The sequence below is a fragment of the Otolemur garnettii genome, unplaced genomic scaffold (genome assembly GCF_000181295.1).
Source record: "Otolemur garnettii isolate 467f Iridium unplaced genomic scaffold, OtoGar3 scaffold00131, whole genome shotgun sequence".
Taxonomy (NCBI): Eukaryota; Metazoa; Chordata; class Mammalia; order Primates; family Galagidae; genus Otolemur; species Otolemur garnettii.
This window is the reverse complement of record NW_003852526.1, coordinates 3877473-3904647: the sequence shown is the minus strand read 5'-3', so window position 1 is coordinate 3904647 and position 27175 is coordinate 3877473. Positions and strand designations below refer to the sequence as shown.

Genomic DNA, 27175 nt, shown 5'->3' with positions numbered 1-27175 from the left:
GTTATACAATGTGCCACAACACCCCTGCCCCACACATTTGGTGGATATACAGGGGAGAATCACTGTTCTAAGAAAACAAAGAAAGAGAAGGACCCAGTGGGGTCACATCAAACCCAATTTTTAAACTCATTTTTTATTAAAAGCAGCTGATTAAGGACTTGTAGTAGCAATCAATGTTTGTTCTTTATTTAAAGAGAAATTCTTACTAGGCTTCCTTTTTAGGTTATGTTCTTTCTTTTTTTTTTTTGAGACAGAGCCTCAGGCTGTCCCCCTGGGTAGAGTGCTATGGCTTCACTTCTCACAGCAACCTCCAACTCCTGGGCTCAAGAGAGTCTCCTGCCTCAGCCTCCCAAGTAGCTGGGACCACAGGCGCCCGCCACAATGCCCTGCTATTTTTTGGTTGGAGCCATTATTGTTGTTTGGCGGGTCCGGGCTGGATTCGAACCCGCCACCTTAGGTGTATGCGGCTGGCGCCTTAGCCGCTTGAGCCACAGGCGCCGAGCCTTTAGGTTATTTTCTATACAAATCAATGATTTTATGTACTACTTTAAATGGAAAATGGCAGTTGCCTTTCTAAATTTTCACTTTGGTATTTTTATTATCCGAAACAAGTTAACATTGAAGACTGATTAAAATGAAAAGTGTGCTTTGTTCACATTTTAACAAAGAGATATTACAGATGAATTTCAAATTCATTTATGTCAAAAACTGTGATTCTTTATTATTTAGTGGTAGCTACAAGAGATCAGAGATCCTTTAACAGTCACACTCTAACTATAAACATGTGTTCAAACTCTCACATTAAGTTATCTTCTTCCAGGAGACCACCAGGGCTCTACCACTTACCTCATGTTTTATCGCTGTTAGAAAAATTGCCTGATACACAAGCCATTTGAAAACTGTAAAGCTGGGCTGCGTCTGTGGTCAGTTATGTCCCACTTCTTGCATTTTCTAGGTCAATAGCTGCAGAATATAGTAGCAACACCCTGTCTTTAGCCACACTTATAGCTATACGGCAGGAAAATTCCTTTCAAGATAATCTTTATTTTGTTGGATTTAACAAGGTACCCCTTTTTACTACATGTAATGGGTTGGAAACAGATTAAGCAGCAGAATGTGAGCTTGGTATTCTTGATTTTGCAGAAGAACAATACTTTCCCTTCGCTGCTTTTACTTATCCTGTCTGTATTCTTCCCCACCCATTTTCCTAGCATTCGGGCCATAGCCAGGCATTGTAATACAGTACCTCAAAACTTATACTGTTAAGTACAGCACTGCTTAATGAGAGAAAGATTAAGTTTAAAAAACAAAACACTTTGTTGGAACTCCTAAGGTAAAGTGAAACCTATGACCCAGGTTATCTTTACAACTATGAAAGGTTTGAGAAAGATATCAGTGGGCTAGTGTAATCTTCAAACCTGCGCTTCTTCATCTCCCTTTAATCTTTTAACTGCTGCAAGTTGACCCAAGGTCCCTTCAGCTGCCTTGTAACCACTAAATCCAAGCAGCCTCCAGCCAGCTAGGAGTCAACAGGCAAGCGGGCGGAGACTCAAGCCCTCTACACTTCCCTCCACCCCCATCCCCCGGCCTTTAAGCTGCTGCGAAGGAGGTGAAAGCAGCCGGGAGCCGGACGCCACGCCCTATGGGGCGGGGACCATCTCCTGGCCACACCCCCGCAGCGGAGAACGAGGCCTGCGTGACGTCATCGAGGAAGCCCGTTGTGGTTGGAGGGAATTTGGAAGAAACATGGAGGGCGGGAAGGAGGCGGAGTTTAGTTTCCCTGGTGACGGGTTGTCCCGCTGTCGCCTGGTTACGGGTCGCGGAGGTCCTGGCTGCTGCGGCTTTGGCGGCCTAGGCCGCTGAGGTCTGTGGGCCCGAGCCCACGGTGGGCCCTTTCTGTCTGCTCTGCTATGTCTTCCGCCGCGGCAGTGGTCACGCCGTCCGGCCTGGAGGATGGGGTGCCTAGGTCCCGAGGCGAAGGGGCCGGAGAGGTGGTTGTGGAGCGGGGGCCTGGCGCGGCCTACCATATGTTCGTGGTGATGGAGGACTTGGTGGAGAAGCTGAAGCTGCTCCACTACGAAGAGGAACTCCTCCGGAAGAACAACCTGAAGCCCCCGTCCAGGTGGGTGCTCTCGTCCCCGAGCGCCTGGGGGGGCCCTGTGGAGATGTCCTCTTCAGTCCCGCTGGAAACGCCGAGCGCGTGTTGGTAAGTCCTTACTTCTGGCTTCCTAGCCAGGGAAGGACACTTCATCCCAAACTCGGCGACGGAGGACCCTGTAATTCACAGAGCTTAGACTGGGTATGTTTGTTGAGAGAGTAAACAAGTTTTGGAACAGCAGAAAGGACTGGGAGACAGCTTGCTCATTTTTTAAAACACACATGTACTTCTACAAAACACAAACTGTGTATTTTCTGATTGTAAAGGTAATAAAAATACTCACTGTAAAAAAGCCAGGAAAACACAAGAAAATGTGTAGACATGTGTGAAGTCGCCCATAAACTCATCTCTAGAAATGAATGCCATTATTTACATCTGTTTTTAGTATTTTGTTTTCGAGACCCAGACTGTACAACTGGCAACCGTGGGTACCTAGGACCTTGCTGAGGAGCACTTTATCAGCTGTTAGTAAACTTGTGACTACTTACTGTGGTTTAAAAGACTTAAATGCCTTTGCAGTAACAGTACTCCTGAAACTGGGAAGTGGAAAAGACAAATGAGAACTATTGGAAATGTCTTCTTATCATAAAACCTAAAATTCTCCCCTTGTTCTAATGGGGAAAAGTCCAAAATATCCTGAAGACAGTGCCATTAGTTATTGAGGGTAATTAACAGCTGACACCTTCTTTCCTAATCGCTATGGTTTAGTGATAGCCAGATAAATAAAAATTGTATACTTCTTTTTCACTTTAATACTTTTTCTTCCCTATGATACAATTAGTTTTAAGAATCTCTAGTACTTTCTCTTATTGTCTACAGCCAAGCTTAAGTAACTTCCCTTGATGGTCTTGATCTCATTCATCAGCTCTCTTCCAATAACTTCAAAGATATGTAGGCTTTATATAAACTGTCCATGTTAAGTTAGTTCATAATAAAAAAAAAAAAGGTAAAGGAAAAAGAGCTCTTGCTTGATCCATGATAGAAACGGTAGGACTGGGATTGTTACTTCAAATGATTATGTCAGAATGACATGGACACCCAACGTTTTCTATGTTAATAAAAATGCAGTTTTTTCCAAGTATGTTTTTCAAGCCAAAAGAAAGTGGCCTTGAACTTCTGTTGATATCATCTCTGTACTATTTATTTCCTTAGGAGTTTGGCAGAATACTTTGAATTATGGGCTTGTGTGGGGGATATCCTTATTCAGTGGTTTTCAGAGTGTGATCCTGGGAACTTAGAAATGAAATTCCTAAGGCCCCTCCCCAGGTCTACTTTTTCAGAATTTCTAGGGGTAAGACCTGGCAGTCTGGGGTTTTACCAAGTTTTCCAGGTGATTCTGATACATGCTGATATTTGAGAACCACTGTCGTAGGTCTGCAGTAGCTATCAGTATTCATTCCTCTGTCCTCAAGGAGTTACCAGCTAATAAGGAAAAAATGAGTTTGGGGTGGACAAGTGCTTTGAAAGAGTTGTGAGTATACGCCTGGAAGGACTTCATGGCCTTTTTTTTTTTTTTCTCATTTTTCTATTAACTTCAAAACATTTACACATATCCTGTAGGAAAAAGTTTGAGAAACATGAAAGAATAGACTACAGACTCTTAAGACAGTGCTTATAACAGCTGTAAATACACTGTAAACAAAATATTGACTACTTAAACATTAAAAAGCAAAATAAGATCTTTAATCAAACTGGCTTAAGTGTTGTTCCTAGCAAGTTTTATTCCTATCATGTTTAATCTTCACAGGACTGTTTCTATTAACGTAGGGAATTTAACAAAAGTCAACAATATTTGTTAGGCTAGGATGTGACACTCAGAGGTTCTTAATCTTGGGTGCACCTCAGAACTAACTAGGAAGGATTTTGAAATACTGGGGCTCTACTCCCAGTAAAGTAAGTTCTAATTTTACCCATTGATTAGGGAAGAAGTAGTGTTTGCTCAAGTAGCAGTATATTTACTAGCTCCTAAGACGATTCAAATATGCAGCCAAAATGAAAACAGTTGTTTTGCATAGCTGATAAGTTAGAAACAGAAAATGCATAGTGAATAATCTTTAAGGTCTTTTTAACTATGAGATTGTCTTAATTCAAGTCACCATTTTTGTTAGTAAAGTAATGATTAATTATTCTTGATACTTATATGATTCTAGCAGAAATTCCACATTGTTTTCTATCATGCACTACATTTCCTGGGTGTATGGTCTTTGATCTAATAGTCTGTGTACAATAGATTACTACTGGTCTAATCTTGTTGATAAAAACGTTGATGTGAGTGGTGTCGATTAACTGGAAACTTCAAAGGGTCAAATATTAAAGTTTTTTGATTTGAAGGCCACGGAGGAGGGGGGGTAGTTTCTTTGCAATTTTAACCTTGGCTCCATTAGTTGTTATAAATTTTTACATCATTTCACATTCCTCTTTTCTTCCTCATTTTAAAACAGGCACTATTTTGCATTGCCTACTAACCCTGGAGAACAGTTCTACATGTTTTGTACTCTTGCTGCTTGGTTGCTTAACAAAGCAGGACATCCGTTTGAGCAGCCTCAAGAATATGATGATCCTAATGCAACAATATCTAATATATTGTCTGAGCTTCGGTCATTCGTAAGTGTAAACACCTCTCTTTTTCCTGCATGTTCTCAAGTTATAGATTCTAATATTAATAATTTAAGACAAATGCTAGCCTTTCAGATGACTCCTGTGAATGTACATAAAAGCATATCTAAATCTTATCTTCAGGTAAAACTGTCTCAGAATCATTGATATTATGATGTTAATGTCACTTCTGAAAATGTTCAGTACATAGTCTATAGCCCAAAGTAATATTTTTCTTAATCTTGATATGTCTCAAAAGTAAATTTATGAGTGGTTAGTTCTTGTTCTAAAAAATGATAATACTGTGAAGTCAAAACACTTTGCATTTTGAAAGAGAACTTTGATTTAATAGACCATGATGACAATTGTACTTTTCATTTCTGATTTTTCCTGGGGACAGGCAGTAAGACATTTTTGGCATGCATGTTATTAATTCTTGACAAGTGAATGACTCTGTCCTTTCCATATTTGTTTTAACCAAGCTAGTGGTTTTATTGACTTTTTTCACCTCAATAAGATCAATAGTTTGTTCTGCTGCTATTAAGTTGTTGCTTTTTAATTTGGTCACTTTAACAATGAAATATTTATTTTCTTTTAGTTTTTTGTGTATCGATTAAAAAGACGAGATGGATTTCTAAGGAGCAGTGTAATTATAGTTATTTTAAGTCATTTGCAAAATGAAAAAGTGGTACATCTTCTTTGCTTATAATATTTTGACATTTGGAATATAACTAACAAATAATATCTGTTTATCTTTTGTTTTTTAGGGGAGAACTGCAGATTTTCCTCCTTCAAAATTAAAGTCAGGTTATGGAGAACATGTATGTTATGTTCTTGATTGTTTAGCTGAAGAAGCATTGAAATACATTGGTTTCGCCTGGAAAAGGTAAAAATTACCCAACTGGTAATAGTAATTTTATGTGTATAGTCCTGAGGGTACATAGCTGTCTAATTGAACTGATAAGAATTATTTCCTCTCGACTGTTCTAAACTGAAAATGCCACAAGTAATTAAAAAACGCTAGTGTAGACAAAATTGTAATGTCTGTCCACAAAACCAGATCTGCAGCAATGTGTTACATATTATGCCCTTTCCCTGTTCAAATATTTAATTATATTAAAGGTTTAACTGTGACTATGTATCTTTCTTTGTCAATTTAGGAAAATGTACGTTTCCTTGTGCATGTATTTCTATACAGAGGCATAGTATAGACATGAATGTAACTGATAGCTACTGATTCAAGGACAACATGGAAATAATATGGTACTTTAAATGGAATTTTCTCCTTTGCTTGTAGTGACTGGGTAAGAATAATACTGAAGAAGTCACCTGACACTCTCTTAGACATTGTTCGTTGCTTCTGTCTCCGACCTAACAGTGCCTTGTTTACATTTCTATTATGTTTTATTTGTCCTTGGTTAAAATTCTTTACTTACTGGTCTGGCTTTCTTGCTAAATCACGAAATCTTTGTATATCTTCTGTGGTACTTAGCACAGCACTTGTATATAATAGATGCTCAATAAATACTGGGCATATAGATGAAGAAATAAAATTCAGAAACTCAAAGTAGGTTATAATTATAAAAATATAAATTTGGTCTTTGAGGATTGGTATTTAGAATGTGGAAGGTGTTTTGCAGGTATAAAACATGAAAACATGAGCAAACAGGTTTTTTGGTTTTTGAGACAGGGTCTCACTTTGGCACCCTCAGTAGAATGCCATGTCATCATAGCTCACAGCAACCTTGAACTCTTGGGCTTAAAGTGCTTCTCTTGCCTCAGCCTCCCGAGTAGCTGGGACTATAGGCACCTGCCACAATGCCTGGTTATTTTTAGAGATAGGATCTCGCTCTTGCTCAGGGTGGTCTTTAACCTGTGAGCTCAGGAAATCCACTCGCCTCAGCCTCCCAGAGTGGTAGGTTTAAAGGTGTGAGCCACTACTCCCAGCCCAGTTTTTTTTTTTTTTTTTTTTTGGATTAGCACTAGCTTCTATAGAAAGATGTATAAATTATTCCCTGTTAATATTTTATGTTAAATTATATTCTTTCAGGTGTAATCTACTCCCTATTAAGTTCCTTCACTTTGTTTATCATTGGGTCGAACCATATAAAATTACTGATATTTATCTATTTTTAAACTAAAAGTGACAATCTCATATATTCAATCCAAACATTGCTGTTTAGTACAATATAAAAAAATGATTACATAATTCATATTAGTTCATTCTATTTTAAGAAAAGAAAGATAAGTTCTGAAATGTGGTGCCTTATTTGGCTTTTTTTTTTTGTTTTGAGACAGAGTCTTATCATGTTGCCCTCGGTAGAGTGCCATGGTGTCATAGCTCACAGCAACCTCAAACTCTTGGGCTTAAGCAATTCTCTTTCCTCAGCCTCCCAAGTAGCTGGGACTACAGGCACCCCCCCCACACACACAATGCAGGGCTATGTTGTGGTTGTGTTTGGAAGGCCCAGGCTGGATTCAAAGCCGCCAGCTCCCATGTCTGTGGCTGGCGTCCTAGCCGCTGAGCTACAGGTGCTGAGCATTACTACATCTATAGCCCAAGAGATTCTAAATTCACCAGAAGCAATTATGCAGTGTTTTAGCCTCTATTCTATTTCGCATTTCCTTTGTTTCTAGGCATATCTGATTCCTAGTCCATGTATTATGACTTGGGTAACTTATTTTTTTAAGTTTTATCTTATTGTTAATTGATACATAATGTACATATTTATAGGGTACAACATGATGTTTTATGTAATGATCAGATTAGGATAATTGGCATATCTATTACCTCATACATTTGTCATTTCTTTATGGTGAGAACAGTCAAAATCCTTCTAGCTTTTTTGAAATATACTATATATTATTGTTAACCGTAGTGACCTACTATGCGATGGAACACTAAAGTTTATTCCTTTTATCTAACTGTAGCTTTTAACCCATTTACCAACCTCTCTCCAACCCCCTCCTTCTAAGCTTCTGGTAACCACTATAGTAGCCACTATCCCACTCTCTACTTCTGTAAGATCAACTGTTTTAGATTCCGTCTATGAGTGAGATTGTGCAGTATTCATCTTTCTGTGCCTGGCTTACTTCACTTGACATAATGTCTCTCCAGGCTTATCCATGTTGACATAAATGATAGGATTTTCTTTTTTTTTTTCCTGGGTGAAATAGTATTCCCTTTTTTGTGTGGGTGTACTTTATGTACAATTTAAAATAGTGTGCAATTTTTAATTGCACATGAACTTTATGGCCACCTTATATAGAGACCACATTTTCTTTATCCATTCATCTGTTGAGCACTTAAGTTGATTCCATGTCTTGGCTATTGTTAATAGTGCTCCAGTAAATATGGCAGTGCAAATTATGTCTTCAACATGATTTCATTCCCTTTGTATATCTACCTAGTAGTGGGACTGGTGGATCATATGGTAGTTGTGGTTTTTTGTTTGTTTGTTTTTGAGGAACCTCAGTACTGTTTTCCAAGTGGTTCTACTAATTTACATTCCCACCAGCATTGTGTAAGTCCCCATCTTTCCACATCTGTGCCAGCATTTGTCATTTTTTTGTCTTTTTGGTAATACTGCATTTCCATGATGATTAGTAATGCTTAGCATGTTGTTATATATTTGGTCACTTGTCTTTTTTTGAGAAATGTCTATTTGGGTCATATGTCCATTTAACTGATTTTTTTCTGTTACTGTTGAGTTGTTTGAATTCTTTATATTTATATATTCTGGATATTAACCTCTTATCATATGCATAGTTTGTAGATATTTTTTCCCATTCCTTAGGTTGTTTATTCAACTCTGTTTCCTTTGCTATACAAAGGATTTTTTGTTTGACATAATCTCACTTGTCTATTTTTGTTTTTGTTGCTTGTGCTTTTGAGATCTTATCCAAAAAAATCCTTGCTCAGACCTACTGTGTTTCCCCGAAAATAAGACACTGTCTTATATTTTTTTTTTTTCAAGAAGACACACTAGGGCTTATTTTCAAGGGATGTCTTCCTCTTTGCGCCAAAATGCATGGCATGGCTATCTGCATAGCCATGCCTATCACTAGATCTTATTATCAGAGTAGGACTTATATTTAACAAATGCATAGAAATCCTGCTAGGGCTTATTTTTTGAGTAGGTCTTATTTTCAGGGAAACATGGTATATCATAAAGTATTTTCTCTGTGTTTTCCTCTAATAGTTTTAAGATACATATTTAAGTCTTTTGTTCATTATGAGTTGATTTTTGTAATTGGTAAGAAATAGGGATCTAGTTTCTTTCTACTACATGTGGCTATCCAATTTTCTCAGCACCATTTATTAAAGAGATTGTGACTTGGATAATATACAAGGAGTATATATAAATAGGGAATAAAGAGAAGAGTTGAGAAGTAATAAACATTAGAGAATATTATCAGCCATGTAATATATAAATTCTGTAGAAGGTATGTATTTATTGATGATTATTTTATATATATCTAAATATTCCAGAACAAATCCTAGGAAAACATTGCTTTTCAGATATCTAATTCTGAATAATGGAAGATTAGAAACTTCATCTTTGATTGCTTTGGCTCACAACATTTTCCATAATATTCAGTGTTTTTTTTTTTTTTTTTTTTTTGGTATTTTGTTAATATGTCTGAGGTTTGGGACTTTAAAATAAGCTTTCATGAATAAACACAAATATGCTTATTTTCTAATATGGGAAATACTTACTATGATGGAGAAATGATTGCTCAATACTTAGTATTGGGAGCACTAATTAGATTTTGGAAATAAGAAAGCTAGACTCCACCTTACTACCTTTATCAAAATAAACTCAGATTGATCAAAGATGTAAATGTGAAAAATGAGACTATAGATATGCTAAAATTGACCAGAAGAGTTTAAAGGGTGTGATATAAGGGAAAGCTTTATATATGTGACATTAAAGCAAGGCTCTGTGCAAGAAAATGTTGCCAAGTCTATCTAATAAGAACTGTAACAATCTTGAATATCCAAGATTATAAATAATAATTTTTTAACACAAATTAAACAAAGCATTAATTTTCCTTCCTTCCTTCCTTTATTCCTTCCTTCCTTTCTTCCTTCCTTCCTTCCTTTCTTCCTTCTTTCTTTCTTGTTTTTGAGACAGAGTCTCATTCTGTCATCCTAGGTAGAGTGCCATGGCGTCATAGCTCACAGCAACCTCAAACTCTAGGGCTAAAGCAATCCTGTAGCCTCAGCCTCCTGAGTAGATGGGGCTGTACCTGCCCAGCTAATTTTTATTTTATTTTAATTAATTTTTTAGTAGAAACAGGGTCTCACTCTAGCTAGGCTGGTCTCAAACTCCAGAGCTCAAGCAGTCTGCCTGCCTTGGCCACTCAAAGTGCTAGGATTCCAGGTGTGAGCCACCATCCCTGGCCTATAGCATTAATTTTCTTAATATACAAAAAGACAAAGGACAGAGGACATAAATAGGCATTTCACTGAAAAAGAAGGACAAATAACCAATTAAAACATGAAAAGTTGTTCAGTTACTGTCATGTGAAAGAAATGCAATTAAAACAAGAATGAAATTTTTTTCACATACTTGGTAAAGATTAAAGGTGTATATCATGTTGATGAAAGTATGGAAATGGAATCACACTGTCTTTCACTGTTGTTGGGAGTCTAACTCAGGGTAACATTTTAGAAGCCAACTTTGGCACTGAATAGCAAAACAATAACAAGTACAAAGTTGACTACTTAACCATTTCACTTGAAAATCTATTCTAAATAATATGTAATTCTAAATGTACAAGGATGATCTTTGTAGTATTAAGTATTAATGAGCAAAAAGTCAGAAATCTCAATTCAGTCATAGGCTCTCGTGTTAATTATGGTATTTCTGTTCAACAGGATACAGTAAAATATATATGGTATATAAAAAAGAAATGTACTTAAATGTGGAAATTGGTGAGGAGAGTGAATTAGATAATAGCATGCATAGTGTCATCTCATTCTCATAAATTTATTCTTTCAGTCTAGAGATAAACACTTTGGCTTTTATACATAGAAAATTGTAGGAAGAATACATGAAACATTTACATGTAACAGTGATTATAGGGGGTAAAAAAGGACAAAATCTGGTGTACAGGTGAACTTTGATATTTGCATTATACCTTTTTGTCTTACTACAGTATTTTTTACAACTCTCATCTCATATTAAGTGTTACTATTTTAGGCCATCATACCCCGTGGAAGAATTAGAAGAAGAAATTGTTCCAGAAGATGATGCAGAATTAACATTAAATAAAGTAGATGAAGAATTTGTGGTATGTGTGTAGCTAAACTTTCTGTTCTTTTTGACCTCTGTATTCCTTTCCCATCTGTTAATTTTCCCAGACTTCCATTTTCTGCAATATTTTATTTCATTGTTTCTAGAGAAGAAATACTTTTAAATACAGTGCCAAGTATCAATCATTTAGACCTTTGGTTATGTTAATTTTTATGTTCTCTAATGATTGAGGTCTGAATTTTAGCAGAGGTTCTTACTAGTAGAGGAAATAATATACCCCTAATTATGTGAGTAAATATTTTTTTAACAACTATTCATGATCTTAAATAGGCCATGACTCATAAAGAATTTAGAACAAAACAATAGAATTTAGTATTAATACATTCTGTTTCATAAGAATACTATTCATTTCTAAGGAATTCCTTTATGTGTATCAAATTAGAATGAGCACTACCATGCAGGAGTGTTTTTAAAATGCTTTTAAATCACCACCATTTTTAAGTTGTTTGGCAGGCCTTGTACCTTTTCCCATTAACATCCTATCTGTAGGTGTGAAGTTTCTACAAATGTATTAGACTATTAAGATGACAGAAGCAAAGAACTTTTTCTCAAGTTAATTCTCAGCCCTAGGAATGGATTGACTCTGGTAGTTTAGAAAGTATACAAGTTATCTGAAACAAATGGTAGGAAAAAACCTCACAGTGTAAAGCTGGCCCTTGAACAACATGGTGGTTAGGCTGCTGGCCCCCACATAGTTGATGATCCTTATATAACTTTGGGCTGCTTCAAAAGTTAACTACTAACAACCTATTGACTGGAAACCTTGCTGATAATATAAACAATTGATTAACACTTATTTTATGTATTATACATATTATATACTGTATTCTTATGATATAGTAAGCTAGAGAGGAGAGAAAGCAATAATTAGGAAGATAATTATATTCACTATTCATCAAGTGAAAGTAGATTAAGTAGATTATTGTGAAGTTCTTTATCCTTTACAATGAATAGGCTGAGGAGGAGAAAGAACAGCAAGAGATAGCAAGAGGGTTGTTGGTCTTGCTGTCTCAGAGGTGGCAGACGCGAGAGAAAATCTGTGCATAAGTGGACCTGTGCAGTTCAAACCCATGTTCAAAGGGCAATTGTATCTTATCATCATAAACCAATTAAATTTTTTAGATATTTTTTAAATCAATAGATAATAGTTGTTAGTTGAAATTAATAGATGTTATTTGAGTAATTTAGGTGTACTATTTAAGTTAGTATATGCTACAGAGGTGTTAATCACTGCATTATTTAACAACACATTTTGGAAAATATCCATTAATTAAATTAGACCATATACAAATGGAACATTGTGTAGCCGTTAAAAATTTTTTATAAAGAAACGTTATTGACATGGGAATGATGACTTGTACCATACTTTATGCTATAAAACTATTTGAGAAAAGGTTTCCACATTTTCTCATGATGATCTCAACTATATAAAAATGTTAATAAAAGAAAAAATATATCAATATATTAACATTGTTATATATAGGTAGGACTATGCACGATTCTTTTCTATGCTTTTTTGTAGTTTCAAAGTCTTTAACATGTATTTTATCAGTAGTATAGACATTTTTAACCATATGTATAAAAAGACTGTTATTTGCAGAAGGAAAAATACCATCATTGTAAAAATCGTCATTTTTAAAAGATATCTTTTTTTAATGTCATAAATTTAAAAAGTCAAAGCAAGAATATATGCATATTCATTCATTCTGTACTATGTTGGACATTTTAAACAGTTTAGACTTTATTCTTTGTGGAATCTTTCCATTCAAGATTAGATATTAATTTCTCACATATTTCATTTTTCTGCTCAGTTATTTACCTCATCTTGTCTTAATAACTATTTAATAGTAGTTAATAGTTTGTTAAATACTTGGTCCTAGTATATCAACATTTAACTTTGAGGACATATAACTCAAAACTCTAGTCAAGGGAAGAAAGAAAAACCTACTAGTCAGTAGAAAAAAAAATCTGAGAGGAAAAACCATGTCTAATTTTGCTTAGTGTTCTATCTCTAGCTTATTGTGCATCAGCAGGTGTTCATTAAATATTTGACCACAAAGTCCATCTTTCAGCACATTGTTGTTTAACTTTTAAAAATTATAGCTAATTTTTTTCTAGAAACCCTTTAAAGTTCAAAGCAACATTACCAGGAGTGTAAATTTCGAGAAATATACTAGAAAGCAGCTCTCTTCACATATTTCTTTCTACCCATGAGATAAAGATCTATTATAAAACCAAGAAAGCTTTCTTCAAAGGGGTTGCTTCTGAGGCTCTTCATTCCCTTGTATCATGTGTCTTGAATTTTTTTCTTTCTTTTCTTCCTTATGGTCATCATATTATTTTATGGGTCCTTCTCTTCTATTCTTGCTAAGGAGAACTGGTTCACTGTCAAGAAGCCTTTGAGAGATTATTTGATCCTTTTGCCAGAGTTTGTGGGATTGCTCAAGGATGGTAAAGATCATTTCTGACAGAGTTCTGCTACAGTTATCTAGATTCTAGAAACTAGTTTTAGACTGGCCATCTCAAGAGAAGATATATTGATAATTATAAAAAAGAATATTGGTATGACACAGAATTTTCTTACTTGCTATATGTGTGTATAATCATGTCCTTAGTAATTGGCAATAAGAGAATTAAGAAGGTACCTATCAGGCAAAGAACTGGTAGAAAATTGTTGAGTGCCTTCTAAATTATTGAGATTAGATTTTTAATTTATCCTATTAGTTTTTTTAAAATTAAACTATTTGTAACCCTATTTACATTTGAATTCCTTCTGAATACTCTTAATAATATTTAGTAACTTAAATTCTTTTTCTGTGTATTGACTTGGGTTCGTCAGAGAAATGAAACCAATAGGAAATACACACACACATACACACATATACACATTTATACAGAAAGAGTCTTATTGTAAGAAATTAACTTACGTTGTTATGGAGGCTGAGAAATTTTTAAGCTGGAGACCCAGGAGAGCTTATGGTAGAGTTCCAGTTTGAGCCTGAAGGCCTGGCAAGCAGAAGAGCTGAGCTGATCATGTAGATTTCAGTCCACATTGAAGGGAAGACCAATGTCCCAGTTTGAAAACAGGCAGGGAGTAAATTTTCTCTTATTCAGCCTTTTTGTTCTGTTAGGCCTTTAACACATTAAACAAGGTCTATCCTCATTGGGGAGGGCAAATCTTTATTTAGCATACCAATTCAATCATTTATCTTATCCAGAAATACCCTTACATACTGTGAATAATGTGTAATCAAATATCTGGCATCCCATGACCCAGTCAAGTTGCCACATAAAATTAACCATCACAGGTTCACTCCTTGTCATGTTTGCAGTCATACACATCATGTTAAACCATACTCTCCAAATAAAGACAATAACAAGGTCATAATTCCACCTAAAACAATATAACTATTCTGTATGTCTTTGAGAGAGATTTACTCTTCACCTTGATATCCTGTAACTTAAATACTATAATGCAAAACATAATAGTACTCAAATACTATAACATGAAGTTAGTACATCTGAAGTTACATGCCAAGGGAATATGGAAGGGAAGTAAACAAAAACATTAGCATACAAATATATTCATACCAAAATAAGAAGTAAATACTCGTGACAGATACCATCATTTCTGTAACTGGCCACATGTTTGTAGCTGGAATAAATTTATTTCTTTCAAACTATTAAGGGGATACAAATGTTTTTCTTACATGGATAGCTTTTGTAATGCTTGACTCAGGTCTTTTAGTGTGCCCATCACCCGAATAGCATTCATTGTGCCCATTGGGTAGGATTTTTATCCCTCCCCTCCTCCCTGTAGCTGGTATTTGTGACTTTCCTACTCATTCTGTTTTCTCTTTACCTTCAGCAAGCACCACAACTAGTTGTGGTTTTTAACCTGGTGAAGTGGCCCAACTTTTATTCCTGAAGGATCTGGGCCATTAGTAGTTCTGCCTGGATTAAGTTATTATAGATTTTGTTGACCTTAACCACTGGGCATGATAATACTAAGAGACACCTTAAAAGATCTTTTGTATTCCAGACATAACTCTTCCCTACATCTGTTGTGGAATAGCAGTTCAATCAGGATCATGCCAGCCAGTTCATTAACTGTCTTTTTTTGCCTATTGATTCAGAGGTATGAAGAGTTTCAAGTGGCCAGGTGGCAGTCTTACATTCCAGTTCAGTAGGATCATTATATCTCCTGTTGGAAACATTTCTCCTTTTGGAACTAAGATCTGTAGGCCAGCAGAGCATAAGATCATAGGAAGAGGAAGCAACAATTCAGCTAGTGGGCTAAGGGATAATAGCAAGTGGTAACTCCCATTTCTACCCCTTAATTCCTGAACTTGTGAATCCTGACTATGGGAGGATATTTGATACTGATTCATTTATTAATAGTAGCTACTATTAAAGCTTTTTACCTAATGGTGTTTAATCCAGTGTAATTCAGTAAGTATTTATTGATTGCCTATATAAATAGTACTGATCAGGTTATTGTAAAAGCTGTATAAATGTGTCTCTTCTTCTATGGGCATCAAGTAATTGGCATGTCAGTCATTTACTCTGGTTGTTAAGTAGACCATTTTAACAGATCAGTTTCGTCATACCTCTGTACTCCATTACCCTCCCCCTAAAAAAGTAAATGTCACTTGAGTGTACAGACTCTACATTTACATTATTTCATATTTTACTAAAATCTTTCCAGTTCTTAAAAGTTTAGCATAGTTCTCTTATCATACTTTAGTGGCCCTATCTCCAGAATTTCGGAGGAGATAGATCTCTGATAGAGCCTCAGAATTTATAGTCTAATGAGTTCCCAGGTGAGGCAGATGCTGCTGGTTTTAGAAGCACATGTTTTATCAGTTTCTAAATTCTTGAAGATAGGATTTCTTTGAAATCTACAACTGCGACTTTATACAATTGTACATATAGAAGTGTTCACCAGTAAGCGTTCACTTTTTTTTTTTTTTTTTTTTTTTGGTAGAAACAGAGTCTCACTTTATCGCCCTCAGTAGAGTGCCATGGCATCACACAGCTCACAGCAACCTCTAACTCCTGGGTTTAGGCTATTCTCTTGCCTCAGACTCCCCAGTAGCTGGGACTACAGGTGCCCACCTCAGTGCCCGGCTATTTTTCATTGCAGTTTAGACAGGGCCAGGTTTGAACCTGCCACCCTTGGTATATGGGGCTGCCACCCTACCCACTGAGCCACAGGCACTGCCTAGCATTCACTTATTGATTTGTTTTTTTCTTTGTAAGATCATGCGACTTGAGCACCAAGTTCCATTGGCTTTATTACTGTGTCCTTAAGATCAAAATAATTCGTCAAATTTATTTCATTTTGCCATGTCACCACAAAGACGTTTAAAGAAAAGGGGAGTTCGTGTTTTGTCCTATATGTTCACAGAACCTGCCCACACTCCATATTTAATGTGTATTGAATAGAGGGTTTCCTCTCAAAGGGTCACTTCTTGCCCCTAACCCCTATAACCAGCTGGTCTGCAGATTGGACTAGCTTGGAATCCACTTGAACTATCCTTTTAAATAGATCAAGGGCCAGGGGCCAAGCACTACTGATAACCATTACCTTATCAAGCTAGAGCATATGGTATGAGATGTCAAAAATACACGTCAATGTGATTGGTCTTTGGAGTAAGTGAGAATATTCTGTGTCTCTAATCTCTCATTTTATCCATTTCAGTTGTGTTGCTTAGACTCGACTCATTTCATTTGGGGCTTTTGCCAATCCTGTTTTCGTGTTTATCTACAATGGCTTCTTTCCTTCCCATTCTTCTTCTCCTTTTTATTTTTTCCTTCAGTAACTGCAAAAAAGGTCCTATTTAAGTGGTACCTTCAAAACTTCAAAAATCAGATGAGTTGTTAATAGTACACCTTACTTTATGCATGCATTCACTAGATTTTTATTTTATGTATGTACATATGTACATACATACGTATGTATGTATTTATTTATTTTTGGAGACAGAGTCTCATTCTGTTGCCCTGGGTAGAGTGCTATGACATCATAGCTCACAGCAACTTCAATCTGATGGGCTTGACCAATCCTCTTGCCTCAATCTCCTGAGTAGCTGGGACTATACACTGGTGCCACTACGCCTGGCTAGTTTTTCCATTTTTAGTAGAGACAGTGTCTTGCTCTTGCTCAGGCTGATCTGGAACTCCTGAGCTCAAGCAATCCACCTGCCTTGGCCTTCCAGAGTGCTAGGATTATAGGTGTGAGCCACCACGTCCAGTACATTCAGTATATTTATTATGTGTACAAAAGCTGAAAATGTATTTTGTAAATTATAATTTATAATTATTTTTAAATTTTGTTCATTTTCCTAAGGAAGAGGAGACGGATAATGAAGAAAACTTTCTTGATCTCAATGTTTTAAAGGCCCAGACATATCGCTTGGTAAGTTTCATGGGATGCACGCAGGACCAACAAGCAATCAGTGTACGTGTTCTGCTGGAAATTTAAATGAGTAGAAACCAGGCTCGGCCATTGTTTTGCATGCTATTTGAAAAGTAGCTCTCAAAATTGCTTTCCTATATATAAAATGTTATAATTATAGCAAATATAAAATCCAGAGAAGCAAGTCAAACATCTTCCTGTCTATACCATAGAAAATCAACATAGTGCTTCTCATGCAAACTGAAAATAATTTGCCTGGTAGCATTTTTTTATTATGGAAAGACATTAATTATTCTATTTCATGCTGTTTTCCATTATAATAGACCAGGATTGAATGATCTTGATTATAAAAAAATATTTAAATTGTAATTCTTTGAAATAAATGGATTATATTAAGACTGATGTATGCATAGGTAATCAGACATTGCTCTAAGTCAGCTTTCTGCTGTGTTTTATAGAAATAAATGCAATCTATAAAAAATACATACCCAATGAGATATTTCAAATGTACATATTTTGCATTTTTCTATATGTATTTAATATATTTCAATAAAGTATGTAACTATTGCACACTCAAAAAGTACATACACAATATAATATTTTTATTTGTCCCTTTTTTTCCCCTGAATCTTCAAAACAATTTTGGATCTAGTTTTGATTTCATATCATGAAGGTTTACCTGACCACCTGTCCCCAGGATGATCTCTTCATTTATCGTTTATTGCCATTGTATTGTTAATTCTCATTAGTTATTATTAATGACGTGTGTGTTTTTTGCCCAACTTAAGATGTAAAATAACATGGCTGATTCACCTTGGCTGACTCACCTGAGTATGTGACTTGATTTTAATACTGACTAGGATTACAACCTTGGGCAAGATTCCAGCTTCTTGTGCCTCATCTTTAGCTGTAAAATGAAATAAAAATTTACGTTTTACGTAGGCTTTTTGGAGACTAAGACAGTTACTAGCTATAAGGCACCATAACAACATCACGTGGAACGTACTCAGTAAGTGTTGGCAAATACTAAACTACATATTCCCTGATATTCCCCTATTGATATCTGATTTGTAAGCTCCTTAGTAACAGGGATAGCTGTCCTGTTTTCTGTTCCCTGTAGTATAACACAGAAATTATTGAATAAATACTTCTTAAGGGAATGAAGATATTTTTATTGATCAATTAAGTTTTATCAGAATAATATGTTAACACTTCAGTCTAAAACTCCAGCTGTAACAACATCTTTGATCATTATGTAGTTTTCAAAATGCTTTAAAACACATCTTTTTACTGACTTTATGAGGAATTTGGATAGATGCTGTTACCTCTGTTTTACAAATATATGCCTTAAAATTTATAACCTTGGGACAGTTTGATCTTTTTAAAAAGCTAAGAATTACAGTGCCTGAATTTGAACAGTTTCTTCAAATTTGAGGTCTATTATTTTTTCCCTAAATTTTACCTCATACTGAGAGTTCAAGCAGACGGAGGTAGAATTTGATTTCTGCCTTGAGCAAGTACATAATGTACTATAATGTTGGTGTGCATGTAATGTATATGTTGAGGATGATTGTGAAAAAGTGCTCCAGTGTACAAGAAGAAAAATAAAAGTAGAGATGTACATCATTACTCTTAGGAAGAACCTGTCATTTGTGTTATTTATTCTTATGGTGATGGTGTCAATGGAGAACTGTGAAGACCACCCAGGATTCCTTGTGGACAAAGAAGTTTGAGTGTTGGGCAAGAGCAAAGTAATTTAATTCGCCTCTACCATTACTCTAAGTCCTTATTGGTCCTGATTTTAATTTTTCATCTCAAATTGTATGAGAAGGGGGTTTTCTCCTAGCTGTGCCCTTAGAAATGATCTAAGAATTAGATCCTTTGGATAAAGATGATAGAACGTATATCCTTTAGCACTAAGACTATGTTTAGTTACATTTCCACAAGAGGAATAAGTATGAACACCAGGTGTTGGTGGATGGTCAACCATGGAGTACTAATGAGGCAGAAAACCCTTTCATATTTTAAAAAATCTGGCAAGCTTATGATATTGCCCACTAAAGCCATCTGCCTGAGACAGCTGTGTCTGACTACAGCTTATGATGGCTCAGGCTGCTCTTTCCCCAAGACACAATTGCTATATAGGTTAGTAACATAGATTTAAGATTTTATGTTTTATGTAGCAGGTGGACTCACAATGAAATATAATGTTAGTAAAGCTGAGCATGATGAATTCTTCACTAGGACAAGAATGATACACACTATCAGGGAAATTGATTTACTAAATGTGTACAAGCCCAGCAATGCATAGGTCAGAGCAATCCCTCTCTACCTGTGGTTTTAAAACAATAGGTGCTTCTCCAGTCATTCTCCACCTCTCACCCTGCTTGATCGTTCTTCATAGAGCCTGGTATGGTTTCGTATTAATTGCCGATTTGTTTATTGTATGTCTCAACTACCAGAATGCAAACTCTTCAAGAGCAGGAGCTTTTTCACTGCTTTCTTTACCTGTTCCTAGCGTGCAAAAGTTGCTCAATAATCACTACTATCAAATGAATGCATGCCTGAATGCATGCTATTTTATAATTTTATAGGCAAGTTAAGGTTTAATCTTCCTAGGGAAAATAACTTAATGATTATGTCCTCCTCTGTGTATCATGTGAGATAATGCATGGAGACATCGACATATTTCTTCCTTTTATTAAATAAAGTGAAGGCTAGATCCTGAAAAGCATGCTCTTAAGTATCATGCTAGGAGTTGGGTATACACCAACATTTTCCTAAGACTTCTGGTAAAAGGAAGGAATGGAGAATGCGAGTCAGAAAGCACATCACAATTTGTGTTCTCTAGAAGCAGACACTGAGACAGTTTAGAGTACAAGATGTTTATTAGAAGTAGACATATTTAAAAAGAGAAGGGAAGAAAGGATTGGACACAGGGATGCCCAACACAGGCCTGACAAAGACTTGGCCAACCTGGTGCTTTGGCATTTTGGAACTCTGCAGCAAGTGTTAACTGGTTGGTTCCATCTCTGGATGCAGACTGTCCTGGGAAGGACGCACTGCCAGGTGAGGTGGCTCTCTGTAGATGAGACAGACCCTGAGGGAGCTAACAGCAGGAAACTGTCTGCTGCCACATTCCCTGCAGCTAGGCAGCAAATCCTTCCTTGAAACAGGAGTGACCTATCTTCCTGACTATGCCAACATACCTGTAGTTGAAGCCTGTAAGTGATACTCTGAAGAATTTGTAAAGAAATACTGTCTGCCCGTAAGAAATTTTAAATGTCTGCCTAAGCAGATCATGACAAAGCAGTAGTATTTCATGACCGCTCAAAGAAATAAGGGTTCCTCCTATTGATGATGAGTGTTTGCTGTGATAAAAATTGATTAGTTTTAGAAGCAGGTGCTTTTCTGAATATTTACTTTGAGATTTAAAAAATGTATATTTAAAGCCACTCTTAGCGTATGATTTCCTTCTCCACTTCCCCCACATTAATTATGATTTTGCCAAAAATAATACTTTTCAGGAAACCAACTACAATTAGGGATTGCTTTTTTCATTTGTAAGTTAATTATTTTAATTTCGAGATAGGTTTTCTTAGAAGGAAAGCATTGTGAATAGATATTAGGCTTCAAGGCTAATCCACAAAGTTCCACATTCTCTGCAGCCCTCTGATTCCCGAGCATTCTTGAAGTCTGAAATGTAGCCAGAGCTCCCCTGAGAGTGGGTGTGGAAGAGGACACTGATGCTGAATTATAACTCGAGGCAGGGCCTTTATGATTAGTGTTATAGTATGTTCAGAGCTGGGAGAGGAGAGCAAGGATGGCAGGCTCTGATGGCAAGATGTGCTGGTCATTTTTATTTCTAAATTGGGTATGTCAATGGGGAACATCCTCTGTTTGTGGTGGCCACGTTATAGTTATAAGTCGTCTCTGTAGCTCCCTTCTCCATTGTGAAATTCAACATAATCAGGGCAACAATGTTCTGGCAGCCTAATGCAGATGTGTCATTCTCCTCTCCCAGTGAAAAAAGCTGAGAGGGAGCTATGCACTCTCTGAATTCTATTTTTAAATGCCCATCACTTCATTTCACAACATTTTTTTCAAACATGCCATAGATACTATTCTTCTTTGAAATGCTAAATTTGAGGTTTTAGAAACCAAATCCTGAGTTATGCAGCATAAAACCAAGTATCTCAAAAGGTTTAAACACAATTGATTTTTAATTACTTAGCAAAAAAATTCATTGTACAAAGAATGAGAGACTTTTTTAGCTTAAAAAGCAGAAGCTGAAAGGAAGTAAAAATATGGGCTTAGACTAAAAACGTCATTGCAGTTTTAGTTAGGGTGTCACGTAGGCAAGCCTGCAGTATTGTAATCAAAGAGGGGAAGAAGATGGATCTACTTTGGTTAACATCTTAAATGCTTTCAGTTTTCTTCGCTTGACATATGATTTACACTTTTCTTCTAGGCAAAAGATCCTTTCTGAGTAACGGGGGGGGGAACTATTCTACAGCATAGCTTGTCTCATAGATTACCATTGATTTTGATTCTTGCTTGAGGAAAATGTTTTTTCTTCTCTTTCCCTAAAATAGTTTTGTGGCACCACTTCTCCCTGTCATGAGAGAGTTCTATGGTTGGTGTTTCACAGGAGACATGGTTAAAATGCCACATGTTCAAGTGTGATGGGACACATTATGACTGTGTAAATGCTTTTATTTCTCTGGTAGCTAACCCTCACCACCACCATCACTTTTACATGTGGAGGTGAACAGGAAATGTGGGCTAGAGGAAAAAAGCTGTGCTTCTCACTGCTCAGCAGAGGCTTAAGCAGCAGTTCGTGCTGGTTGTAAAAGACAAAATTTTGCTTGATCTTCAGTGTAGCTTTTGAGTCCACACTTGAAATATGAGAGAGCCTTATTTTCATCCTAGTTTCATTGTGCGTCCAGGAAGAAGGAGGAAGCAAGGACTTTCCAAGGTCCCTTTCAGATCTAGGTTAATACCTTCAAGATAGATTCTGGCAGAAATAGTAGACTTAGATAAAATCCTGACTGTGTGTCACTAAGCCACAGGGTTATGGCAAGTTAATTAACCTCTCTGTGACTCACCTTTCTTATCTATAAACTGGGACACAAATAATTCTTCCTAGTCTTGTTTTAAAATTACTAAAACCTAACTTGTGGACAGCACCTGATGTGGTAGTGGCAGAGAGTCTGCACTGTATTTATTTCTTATTTTGTCTACTTTTTCTCCTTTCCTAGACACTGAAATTGCCAACATTCTTATGTGTTGTAGGAGAATAGAAAAAGCCCCACCCTTCAATACAAATAAGTCCCTAAATTGTCATGAGTATTTTTGAGTAAAAAGTTTACATAGGATATAAGGTATCAAGAACCTTGCATTTCAATGTAAATTAGGAAGCCCTGGTGACATCATGGATTTATTTTCATAATCTGTCACATGGACTAGGTTAAGTTTGCTGTCACACAAGTTCTCTCCTACAGAAATGACTAAGGGAAATCTAATGAAAAGGAATACATTGTTTTTTTCAGGTATTATTGGAGACCTGTCATTCTATAAATAGATAGGTTATATGTCTTACATCAATACTAATAGCAGATATTTATTACATAATTCAGCATATTAGGTGGATACCCAGAATATGTGCATTTTTCAGTCTTCTATAACCCTATATCCTTAAATCCACCCATCACCTGTCCCTGACCATGTTAGTGCTTTGAATATCTGACTGTCATTTTCATCCAGGATGTCTAGGTAGTCACTAAGATCTATGCACACTGCCTTTGAAGTGTCTGTCATATCCACCCCTTCAGCTGTCTTTCAAGGCTATGTTCTTTTCATCACCTGTCTGGACTATATAATGGTAGTGTCCTAAGTGGCCCTTAGTCCTCATCCTTCAATGCTACACCCACCCTTGTCCAAATTATTTTTCATCCTGCTCTTCTATGTGACTTACCAAAACATGACATGTATCAGGTCATCCTGACTTCAGTAACTCTTGACAGCTTTTCATTGTCTACAGGTCCATTTATATTAATATAGATTATTGAGCAGTAGCATTTTGATCTGAAGCCATTTCAAGACCTTTAGCAATTTGACAGTTGTCCACCCAGCAAATTTTTTTTCTTCCACAAATCCCTTATTCCAGTTAACCAGGTCCTCCCATAGGTTTTCAAACTCCTTATGAGCATATCTGCTTCACCTTTTTAAGTCCCTAGTCTCTTTCCTTATTCTGATCTTCATAAACTGTGTTCATTTGTGTTTCAGTATTTTGGCTTAGGCTGTTTTCCTCCCTGTAAACACTAGTCTTGTCTCTTTTCTACCTAGTTATATCTTTTGTATCCTTGTAAGGCTAAACTTAAATCTCACCATTGTGAGATTAAATATATACTTCTCTCTCATTCAGACTCCTAAGGCATTTACCACCTGTACCAGCTAGTTTCTGGAAGTTAATCAAACCTATATTTTTACCTGCTTATTTTAAAAGCTTCATTCTTTTTAGAAGTGAAATATGTTCCCTGTGTTTTAAAAAAAATGAAAGCACAAAAAAATAGAAGGAAAAATGTGAAAATTTCCCCAAATCTCAGCATCCAGAAATAAAACATTGTATTCCTTCATTCATAATTACCCTGAGGTTATATAAGATGCTAACATTTGGGGAATCTGGACGAAGGGTATGTGAGAATTATTTGTGTGCTATTGGTGCATTTTTTTGTAAGCCTAAAAAAGATACGAAACTGACACTGAAATAGATTAATGAAGTAGTACAGAATCCATAAAATAATTCAAATATGTGGTGATATTAGTCTATATAGCAACATGAATCAGTGGGGAAAACCAAGCTATTCAATTAAATGGTGAGGAGATAATATCCATTGGAGAAAAAGCGGATTCCTCCTTTCTATGTTACACCCAAGTGAACTCCACGTGGATCAACAGTTAAAAAAAAATAATCAGGCACAAAAATAATAAAAAGCATGAATGATAAATGTTATGCTCATAGGTTAAAGTAGGCGTGGCAAAGTATGATGAGAAAAACCAGGAATGTAAAATAAAAATGCTGATAAATCTGAATGTATAAAAATTAAAACTCTATTTTAGGAAGGTGGGGTGGGGAACATTATAAACTTAAAAGGCAAGGGATAAACTAGAGGAAAATAGTTGTGAGCTGCATGACAAAGGGTTTGTACACATACGATAAAATGTTTTAGAGCTAGAATAACACTGGTTGGACCTGCCACTTACTGGATGTGACATTGGGAAAGTTACCTCAGTTTCCTGAGCAGGCTATTAACATTGCCTGTTTGCTTCTTGAACTGACATAGATGTTGTACCACACAGTTTGACATCCCAAGGTTACTGTTTGGGGATGGTTTTTAGACTGTTATCTTCAATTCTTCCTTTGGCAGTCTTAGGATCAGTTTTTATCTCATGGGTTTCTTCTTTTATCAAGGACTAATTATTTCTCCCAACTGACCTCAAATTCTTTCCACTTAGGCTATAAACACTTTGCAAGCAGAGATTAAATTCTTTTATATTTCTACACTGAACATGGTGCCTGGATTCTTACCTTGAATATTGTAGAAGCTTAAGAAATGGTTTACTGGTTTAATTAATTAATTATAAATGAGACTTCTAAAAAGCTTATGTCTTATTGAGCTTCTAATTGTTTCTTCAGCAGCAGTAAAGAAATTGGAAAATGCAATTTCCCAAGAGCTGTGCTTTATCTTAGTTAACATTTCAGAGAGGGACTTTGTCATGATGATATAAAATTTAAAGCAAAAACAGCAGTTTATTTCTCTTTTACAAATAGCCCCGCATAAAATACCATTTGTTAAATGAAGAAACAAAAGATTTTCTCAAAGCACACTAAGGCACAGTATAGAGTTTTAAAATGATTTATATTCATATAGGACTTCCTCAGTTAATGTATCCAGTTATTAAGGCATTAAGAAATGTTGAGTGAGGAATGAGGTTATGAAATAGACGTGCAAACATGGAAATAGAAAGAGACTATAGTTGAGTAAGTTAATGCTACTCTGCCAAACCTAATGTTCTCTTTTCACCCTTTCTTCATTTAGTAACCAGGCCATTTCCCCCAGTATATTAATTATGGCCTAGGAATGAGTGAAAATTTTTGAACTCCTACATTAAATCATTTTAGGACATTGTGAGTAGGAGGTAGCAAATCATTGCTTAAGAGAACCAAATAATAAGCTAGTAAGGTAAACACAACTTACTAAAGGGCCCAGTATAAAAACAAATAGCTCATTCATGGGATATCTAACTGCGGAGTTTAATCTTCATGTACCCTGCTAACTCAGATTCTGGGTCTAATTCAAACAGAGCCACTATAAACCCATTTGCCTTTGTGAAAATTAGAGAAACATGCTTTTCCTTGAGTAAAAAAAAAATTAAGTATCTTATTCACAATCTGAACAATTCTATATTCAATGCTGAAGAAAGTGGGAATGTGGATGGGTGTTTCCTCTGGCATTGTTTGGTGATCCTGGACTTCACCTTTTTTTTTTTTTTTTTCCTTGATAGAAACAGTGTTTCACTTTATCACCTTTGGCGCCCTTGGTAGAGTGCCATAGCATCACACAGCTCACAGCAACCTGCAACTCCTGGGCTTAGGCGATTCTCTTGCCTCAGCCTCCCGAGTAGGTATGGCTGGGGCTGGGTTTGAACCCACCACCCTCGGTATATGGGGCTGGCACCCTACTCACTGAGCCATAGGTGCTGCCTTGGACTTCATCTTCTTATAAGGAGGGGCAGAAGGAAGGGTAAAGTGAGTGGATGAGGTTGGAAAGCATTGGCTCTGGTATTTAATCAACGGCATCCAGCTTCAATTCACCCAAACAGTGGCTCCATAAATCAAATTTATTTTTAAGTCGTATCTACATTCTATTAAGAATCATTTAAAACTGCTGCTGAGAAGATACATCCTCTTGGTTCAGCCTTTCTTTGTGGGATTGAGCTGTGGGGCCCATAACTCTGGCAGGAGCAAGACCATGTATGTAGCCACAAATGTACTCCAAATATCAGGACTTAATGGCACTAGCAGGGCATATATCCTCCCTGGACCCACTGGTCTACCTTGTTTGGTATATAAATTAACTTGTCAGAGTCAGGCCTCCTAGATCCTAGGATGGGTTGGTACCTAGACATAACAGGGAATGCTCATGCGCTGGGCTCTTCTAAACATAAGCATGTTGTTGATGCCAGTGTGAATTTGCATGAGAGAGAACCTTCCTCGTGATTTAGGTTTCAACATAGAGACTTGTTATCCCTTTATAGTCTCATTTAACGTTATACATACCCACTTTGTGAATGCTGCACCCTCTTCCCCAGCTATGACGCTCTTGTGCTATGCTGGATTCAATTCATATAGAAGTGTATATTAAGTTCTCAAAATAATAGAATATATCTATATTTAGATGAGCACTTTAATGTGTAAAATAGAACCTTGAGCTTTTTTCACTTTGATTTTCCACATTTTACTTAATGCTTATACTTTTTTATACTTACGTTTTTTAAAATGGAATGTAACTGAATAAATTCAAACCACATGTTATAAAGTATAAAAGTACATATTAGTTATCCATCTTCAAAATTGAGGTTATAAATATATAGTCCCCTGTATTTCTGGACAAA

At 36.2% G+C, this 27175-nt stretch overlaps 1 protein-coding gene across 2 annotated transcripts in view; it reads left to right on the top strand.

Moving 5' to 3' along the window:
• The first annotated feature begins 1755 nt into the window (after nucleotides 1-1755).
• The window catches only part of IFT57 (intraflagellar transport 57), a 59312-nt gene continuing 33892 nt past the window's right edge, over nucleotides 1756-27175 (top strand). Inside the window, exons 1-5 of one of the 2 annotated variants that reach the window (XM_003798197.3) lie at nucleotides 1756-2122; nucleotides 4600-4762; nucleotides 5521-5639; nucleotides 10963-11053; nucleotides 17429-17497. In XM_003798197.3, the coding sequence (XP_003798245.1) occupies nucleotides 1911-2122; nucleotides 4600-4762; nucleotides 5521-5639; nucleotides 10963-11053; nucleotides 17429-17497 (654 nt within the window). In that variant the 5' untranslated portion in view covers nucleotides 1756-1910. Of the gene's footprint in view, nucleotides 2123-2235; nucleotides 2300-4599; nucleotides 4763-5520; nucleotides 5640-10962; nucleotides 11054-17428; nucleotides 17498-27175 lie in introns of those variants that run through there. The other variant, XM_023518206.1, reaches the window with a different exon arrangement.